General features: G+C 38.4%; 1 protein-coding gene across 1 annotated transcript; it reads right to left on the bottom strand.

Moving 5' to 3' along the window:
* Positions 1-815: 815 nt before the first annotated feature.
* Positions 816-7914, bottom strand: LOC131154430 (pentatricopeptide repeat-containing protein At5g18390, mitochondrial). Its single transcript, XM_058107198.1, has 2 exons — positions 6421-7914; positions 816-1222 (listed from the first exon to the last, which is right to left on the bottom strand). The coding sequence occupies exon 1, from the start codon at positions 7868-7870 to the stop codon at positions 6497-6499; it is 1374 nt and encodes a 457-aa protein (XP_057963181.1). The 5' UTR covers positions 7871-7914; the 3' UTR covers positions 816-1222; positions 6421-6496.
* Between the last annotated feature and the right edge of the window lie 1201 nt (positions 7915-9115).

Consider the following 9115-nt stretch of genomic DNA (forward strand, 5'->3'; position numbering starts at 1 on the left):
AGAAATTCACTTTTTCATGTTGGTTATAAAAGAAAACAAAAAAAAAAAAAAAAATACCAACTCAATGAATAAATTTTTAATTTCAGACATCAATAATATTTAATTTTTCTTAAATTTTAATCATATTATAACAAATTCTTATTTTTAATATGATTTAGTATAAAAAAATATAATAGAAAATACCTATTTTTCTTTCCTTTGCTTTCCTTTTCTCATTAAAATAAACAGATCTTAATGGATTGGATTAGCAAAACATTTTACGTTGCCCTGTGTCTCCTTCATGTAGAAGCTGGCAAGCATTTTTACACTTCTGAAACCATGGGATATGGTAAATCCACACTAACCACATATTGTGTGGCTGTAAAGCAGACCATGGAGGGCTTTGGAAACTTAAGCATTGAGGCATTCGTTTGTGGGGCATTTAGTATTATGCAGACCTGGTGCGCATTAAATTTCCACTGCCAACCAAGAGCACCGCAGCAGCACTCCAACAAATTATAATGAACTAAGAAGTTCATGCACTGTTCCTCTTTTAATTAGGTGTTTAGGACTTGGACATGGCTATTTCTCTTTCTTTATTACTTTGTTTTGGTTTGTCCTCCTTTCAGTTATTCTCTTGACTTGCTAGGGTTTAATAGAGGTAAAAAAAATTGATGGGAAGAGAGAATATACAAAACGAAGCATAAGAAATCCTCCTTAAAAGATGAAAACCGGAAAGAAAAAAATGAAAAAACATCCAAATAAAACTGCCATCCAATCAAGATCAGAAAACAACAGCCTTTCAACCATCATACATAGACACTAGGATTAGACACTTCCTATAAAAAAGGGCTTTTTCTTTTCTGAGAAAAAGAATTTTTATTGCAGAAGAGAGAATATACAGAGAAGCATAAGAAATCCTCCTTAAAAGAGATGAAAAAACATCAAAACAAAACTGCCATCCAATCAATATCTAAAAACAACAGCCTTTTAAAACAACCTGTTGCAAAAGCCCACACTGAAGCCATATATAATGTATCTTATCCCCAAAAGCAGAGAGGAAGACATCCTTTTCCCCTTGAAAACACCAGCATTTCTCTCCAACCAAATACCTTAAAAGACAGCAAAAAGTCCACACCTCCACAATGGTGACCCATCTCTACTCCTAAAACCTTCCAAAGGGATATTTAACATGTCCACCGCTGACTCTGGACAAAAGCTCTTTCCAAAGATTGTTCCAAGCCTCCAAGAAAATGAAAAGGAACAAGTGAGAAGCAGGTTCTGAACTTTCAGAGAATAATGAACAAACATCTAGAGATGAGGCCTTAAAAGGCCTTCTACTCTGCAACAGATATTTAGTGCCCTTTTTTTTTTGTTTATAGAGAAAGAAACTTCGTTCAAAAGCACAAGTAAAACAATACAAAAAAGGAGAGCTAGTAGTCGTCAAACAGAATTATTTTTGAAAAAAAAAATCCTACATCTTAATAAGGCATTCCAGTCTCCAACAACTTGAAAAAATAGCATCCCTTAAAACAGCCAGCAATATAAGCCCAGGGAGAAGCTATGTATCGAATTCTGTCCTGTTGAAAATTTTGTGTTCTTGCTCAATTTATATTTCAATTAGTTTAAGTTTGGATAATTTCCAAAACACATTGATGCATGTCTTGCTTCATCTCTTTTAAGCTATACGATATCGAATATTTCTACCATTAGATATTATATTAGACTTACCATAATGATCTATCAGACATCGCATGGCTATATGTTGCTTAAGTACATATTTTGCCTATGGACTAAACACTTAGTGAACTTATCCTATGACTCGTCTAATGACTGAACATACAACATATTGTGTCAAATATGATTTTGATTGATTTTAATCCTTTAAGCAAATTCATTGTAGATTTTTTTTTTGATAAGTTGACTTAATCATCTCTAATCCCTCTCTCAAAATTTCTAGCTACCACCTGCAGGAATTTAGAGAAGAAATAGAGAGGGATGGTAGAAAGACAAACCTGAATAAAGTGGTTTACAAAAGTTGGGCAGTCCAAGTCTGCCGGATCAAGGGGAAGGCAACCACAAGTTGCATGCATCACCGGGCACAGCATCAGACACAGCACAAGAGCAAGAAATAATAGGTGCGTGGCTGTCATGCATGGGCGCATGCATTCACACGTGTCACGAGCTAAGCTTGTTCACGGCATTATGCTTGCCTGTAACTGCTTGTTTCGTGTGCTTGGGATAGGTTTCTATCATGTAAATACTAGTGTAGGGTTATTTTCTGCTAGTAGTTTCTTTGTATGCCAAATAAGGTAGTATGACTTTGATGTTTCCTAGGGTCAGGATGATATTTACATAAAAACCTCATTAGGGGAGGGTGAGTGTTCATCAGTCTTGTAAAACTCACTAGCTATTGTCAATGTATTTAGCCTACTTGCTTTCCTCGCTAAACACACAATGTCAACGGAGGTGTTGTTAATGAATAGTGTTGCTTCAACGTTTACTACTTGCTTGCCACTGCTTTCATGACTGCTTACTATTTCCACTGCTATTTGATTGAATGCTAATGAAAGTGTTTTGTGGATAAATGTTGTTAAACGATAGGCTAGTTAGTTAAGCCTGAGTGCTTTAACTAGCGCCGCATGGCCCTTTCACAAAGTATGAAAATAGTCGGCCTGTGACACCTGATATCTAAGCAAAGGTTATTTGATATGTGAATTTAGTTACCTTCGTTGTGGGATTTGAAAAGCTTTGGTAAGTGACCATGGCACCAAACAATGCTGAGAGAATCAGCGTGCTGGAAGCACAGGCTAAGGAAGCAGACAAACAAATGGAGAGATTCATGTTTCCTCTTTGAGTTATCGTTGACAAACAGACGGACAAATGGAAAGATTCAATGGGCTACTAGAAGAGTACTTGCGCCATTTCATCAACAACAACTAGGAGAATTGGGTGCAACAACTTGATGTGGCTCCATTCTGTGTCAATGTCTAAAGGAGCTCAACAACCAACAAGAACCCTTTTGAGCTTGTTATAGGCCAGCAGCTGTTGTTACCTCACACAGTGGGTGGGTCATACAGAGGAAAGAGTCCTAAGGGCATACATCTTTATCAGAGAATGGAGACAGAATGCAAAGATTGCCCAAGCCTATTTGGAGAAAGCTTCTAAGCAGATGAAAATGTGGACTTATCAGGGGAGAAGAGCACGACACTTCAACATAGTGCATCATGTGTTTCATGTCAGCTGCCTCAAGCCGTTTAACGTAGACATCAACGATCTGAGCAAAAGTTAGTCAAATAGAACAAAGTTGAAGACAGTGCCACCTGACAGACATGAAGTTAAAGATATCCTTAAACAAAGAGTTCATATCCTCAATGAAGAAGCGGTAGGAGTTCCTAGTGAAGTGGAAAGGCCTTGGTAATAAAGAAATCAACTAGATTTATGAGGAAGATACGCAACCGTTCATGGACAAAGTTGAAGTGTACTTAGTGCTAAAGTTTACGAGGACGTCGACCACATAAGTGGGGGAGTGTCACGAGCTAAACTTGTTTAGGGCATTATGCGTGCCTATGACCTCTTGTCTCGTGTGCTTGGGATGAGTTTCCATCATGTAAATACTAGTGTAGGATTACTTTCTGCTAGTAACTTCTTTGTATCCCAAATAAGGCAGTATGACTCCTTAGTCACTTTGATGTTTCCTAATGTCATGATGATATTTACATAAAAACCTCTTTAGGGGAAGGTGAGTGTTCATCAGTCATGTAAAATTAGCTATTGTCAATGTGTTTAGCCTACTTGCCTCCCTCGCTAAAAATACAATGTCAATGGAGGTATTGTTAATGAATTGTGTTGCTTCAATGTTTACTCCTTGCTTGCCACTGCTTTCATGATTGCTCATTGTTTTCGCTGCTATTTGATTGAATGCTAATGAAAGTGTTTCGTGGATAAATGTTGGTAAACAATAGGCTGACTAGTTAAGCCCGAGTTTTTTAGCTAGCGCCACACGGCCCTTTCACAAATGTGAAAAAAATCGGCCGTGACAACGCGCCTTCTATATCTTTTTAGAACAAATATTCTTAATTACCAAAGAAACTTTGTCCCAATCTCCCATGCACTTGCATACACAGGCCTACATGTAGCTAGTCACATGTAGGTTATTTTATTTCCTATTTTCAATTTTTGAAAATAAAAAGTTTTTATTTGGGAAAAAAATCACAATTTACAATTAGGAAAAATAACCAAAATTCCACAAAAATCTCATTAAAAAAAAATCAAGAAGAAAAACCTAAATAATTCTCAATTTTCACGCAATTAGACTCAAACTCCTTGGGCCAAGCCAAACCACCCAAGTCGCTAGAAATGTGCCAAAGAGAAAAAGGTCCAATAAATACTAAAAATTCCAAATTAGAGGGAGAAAATTTTGTGTTTTTCCAAATTGTCCCCTTGAAAAAATACAATGTCAACAACCTTTGACAATGAGGCGAGGTTGACCTTATCCTCTCTCCTAACCCTTTAGCACATAAAAGCATCCCCAATTGGTTAAAGGAGTCATATAAGTCATTCAATTCATCCTTCCAATTAAGATCAGGCAACATGACCTTAATACCATAGTCGAGAGGTTGAGCATCCTAATGAGGCTTGAAGGTTCGCTCATTTCTAACCACAGTAGAGTTGGAGGTATGAACTGTGTCAACCACTCTCTTTCCTTTTTTCAATATGCATCAAGTGGACTAACACAATTAACAGTTGATGTTTACTTTGACCTCTATATAGAGGTTTGCAACAGCCCTATAAAAGTCTGCAATGTCCTGCATATGCCATTGAGTAACAGCATTAGTCTACTCTAGGAGGATATGGCTATGGTCACTCTAGTCCTTCAATTAAATCAAAACTCACTAAACGAGCCCAAATTATTCCTTGGTCATCATAACTTCTTTTTTTCTGGTTAGTACAGTTTGATCCTAGCAGACCAATTCAGACATGGAAGTCCAGCCAACTCAATTTACAAATCAATAAAAGAAAGGTATAAAAAAGGGGGGGGGGGGGGTGGTTCACTTAAAAGACCATAATTTTTGTTCCTTTGCATTTGGTTGTCTTCTTTCAAGACTACTTCCTTCGAAGCAGGGATGAGAGGAGGCCAAATGTCTTAAGAGGGGCTCTACATTGTTAATTACTGCAGTACGATAGTAGGGGTCCATCAATGATAGTTGATTAGCTATAGCAATGCGGGAGGGTTGAGATATCCTCTATTCTACAAGGAAGAAAGATGAGCAGAACATGGTGGAAACGCTCCAACCAAGAGGACATTGCTGAAAGAAATAGGTATTTGATTGGTGGGGAAAAGATAGTGACCTAAGGTCATTGACAAAGGTGTGGGACTAAGGTTGAGTGGCTTGGTCTCATCCATTGGCTAATGGATAGTGTATTGGCATTATGTGTATGCGACGATGGTCAAGTATCCAACAATGGAGACTTGGTAGTGGTAGAACAACGTATCAAATGACAGCTAAGCTCTAATACTGAGTTGATGCTGAATTGCAACATACACATAACACACTTGGGTATGAAACCCTAAACTCCAATAATCAAATTCAAATCGTTCAAAATTCAACACCCCCTCTAACAGGCCTACAATGCATCTATGTAGAGATAACTGGTTTCCTACGTTCTAAAAAAATGTACTTGCCTAATTCATTAAATGGAAATAATGTCATGAAAATAAAAACTAAATCATAATCTTCATCGTTTCATAAATGATGCATAAGGATTCTGGGGAGGACCATTCCTCCCAAATGACCTCTCTCTTGCCAACACTAAGACTAACAATGCAAGGGGACTCCTAAAGTAGCATTAAAAAGTTCATTTGTTGATACATAGCAAATAGTGAAGCAATCAAACCCCTAGAAAATATGCGGTATGTCTCAATGACATAGAAAACAAAATAAACTAACATATAAAGCTAAACTTTTTTCTATGGTTTATAACTGCATATATCAACAAAAAAGGCTTCACATAACTACTTTATTTGCAGTAATACATACTCAGTAACAAGTTCACAATGGACAACATTTGTCAAGTTAAATGCACAAAAGCAAGTGAAGTTTATTCCAAATCAAAGCAATTAGGCATCATTTGAAGATTATTCACAATGGGAAGTCCAAAGGTTGGTAAGATTACTAATTATGCATACCATTTGTAATACAAACATGGGAATGACAAAGAAAATGTTCAACAGGTTTAGCAAAGCAATTTTAAAAACAAAATAGTTTCAGTTTTATATTTGAGAATCAGCAGGACCACTAAACGGAGCATTGAATATCAAAATAATATAGTAATAAAAATTAAATTAAGCAAAACAACAAATAAAACAGTGAAAGAATTTACACCACCAGCATTAGCTATTTATGCATACAACTTAGGAGCACTTGTCTCAACCTTTACCTCAAATAGTGTACCACATACACTGCAGACATAGCTCCTCTGAACAAGACACAATCATCCACTGCCAAGAGCTACATCAAACACCTCGAATTGACACCTCCAACTGCTCTATCTTCTTAGCTAAATCATGTTTTCCACAATTCTTCAATCCATCAGTAACCATATCAAAGCACCGCGGCAAGGGCAACAAATTCAAGCGAGTCATTTCTACCAAATAATTAGCTGCATCAATAAATCGACCTCCACGTCCGCACATTGTTATCAACATTGTATAAACGGGCCGGTTTGCAGGATGCCCTTTAACCTTCATATCATTGAAAAAACAGGATGCATCAGCAAACTGACCCCTCCTACAAAGAGCTTTAATGATTGGCGCATACAGACTTGGAAATGGCCTATACCCATCCTCCATTGACTTGTGCAAAAACCTCAAAGCCTCATCAATCCTACCTGCTTTTGAAACCGCCGGTATCATAATCTTATACGTGCTAATATCTACACAAAGCCCCAACCTCGACGCATCATGGTATAGATCAACACCAAAATCAATCTCCCCCAACTTGCACACTGCCTCCAATAAAGAATTAAAAGTCTCTATATCCGGCAAATAACCCTCCTTCGTCATTCTTCTCACCATTTCCTTTGCCGACTCAACATACCCGGCATTCAACAAACCTTCAATCAACAAATCCCGTCCCCGTACAGGCGAATTAAACCCCTTCCGACTCATCTCCTCCAAGAACTCCTGCGCCTCCCTCATTTTCCCCGCGGAGCACCAGGCATTCACGAGAATCGCATAGGTCCTCTTGTCCGGCAGGCCACCTTTTCTCACCATCCTCCGAATCAAAGCATAAGCCCCATGGAAGTTCTTCACCTCGCAGAGCGCGAACAGCAGGGCATTATAAATCTCAGTTGTCTGGGGGCAATTGAAGGTCTTGCACTTGTTGAACACTTCCACGGCCTGATCTACGAAGCCGGCCTTGCCGTACTCCTCGATCACAAAGGAGACGACCGCGGGATTGAGATTCAGTTCCCGCTGCCGCATCTGCTCGGCGACGGTCCACATAGTCTGCCAGTTGCGGCAGCGGGCGAGAGTGCGGAGGAGCTCCTCGAACTCGACAGCGGTGGGGTTATAGGAGGGGTGGTGGGTGCGAGCCCAGTTGAAGAAGCGGAAGGATTCTGCGCCGGAGCGGTTGCAGGCGCGGAGGACGCGAAAGACGAGCTCAGAGGTGACGGGGAGGCGGAGCTTGTTGAGGGTGCGCTCCATGTAGATGTCGCGGCGGACGACATTGGAGACGTGGTGGACGGCGGCGAAGTAATCGTCCTTGGCGGTGACGCCGCCTGGGTAGGGGGGAGTGGGGGCATGATTGGATTGAGTTGTAAGGGGTCTGAGGTGATAGACGGTGAAAGCGGGAGAGAAGAGAAGGCTTCTTGAAACCAGACTTCTCATTCTATTCTATTATAGTCTGCGGAGTAGCCTCATCAAAACGACGAAATGCTTTCCAACTCTGAACCATGGTTTTAAAAACCAAATCGGTGACTGGCCCGATTAAGCTACTGGACCGGTCGGACCGGTCGAATCCAGGGTCAACCCGATAATCGAACTGATAATTTATTTGATTCAATACAGTTGCTTTTAATTTTTGTATTATGTCTCTATATATTTGAATTTTTATGAACATGAAAAAGACTTAATTTATAGTTAATATAAAATTTTTATTTTATTTTTTTACCCTAATTCTTTCAAATCTAATATGAAGAACATATACTTGGTTAGTTTTGAAAAATGAATTTTTTCTTTCAAAAAAAAGTATACATATATATACATGTGTGTGTATGTAAAAATATAATATACACATTTATGCAAATATATAATTTATATTATTTTTATATAAATATAGATGTGTATACACAACAAGTTCAAGATGGATGTATGTATATATTGAGATATAAAACATCTATGATTATGTTGGCTTAATTACATGTTAAAAGCATTGTTAGATTAGTGATAAATGTACGATTTCCTTTTCCTAAGGTTATGATTCAATCTTCTCTTTTATTCTATTTTTTATTATTTTATTATTTTTTATTTTTTATTTTTTTGGTCGATAAATGTAAATTTTATTGATCAAAATGAAATATGTACAGAAAACTCCGAACATACACCGAGTAGGGAGGCCAAAGCTCCCAATCAAAATAAGTAGTATCAGAGAACTAGGACAACATAGAAGCAGATACAATCAAACATGGGCATACCCAGGGCACCAAGGCTTAAAACAAGCATCATCAAAACTAGGAAAAACCTAGAGACAAGTACAATCAAAACTGGGCATACCCAAAAATCCAAGGGAACGCAAGAAGAGTAGACCTCAAGGAGGCCTACACCCCATATTCTTATTCTTACATTTCATAGGATGAACAACTGTCCAACCATTCTCCATAGTCACAAGGGAAGCTTTTCCATTATCCTTAATCTTCTTAGCAACATCAACACCTTGATTTTCTGAATTAGGAAGGGGAACATTACCTTTACCCATTTTCTTTCCACTTTCATTCACCCCCTTCATGGAAGGGGAGGGGATAGTCTTTTTTTATTTCTTTGGACCCTGCCTTGATAGAGCCATCACCAAAACTATTACTCTTTCCACCATCAGCCACCAAAATCAATTGATTGTCAATGGATTTACAAGAGTCC

The sequence above is a fragment of the Malania oleifera genome, chromosome 4 (assembly GCF_029873635.1).
Source record: "Malania oleifera isolate guangnan ecotype guangnan chromosome 4, ASM2987363v1, whole genome shotgun sequence".
In the NCBI taxonomy this organism is placed as follows: Eukaryota; Viridiplantae; Streptophyta; class Magnoliopsida; order Santalales; family Ximeniaceae; genus Malania; species Malania oleifera.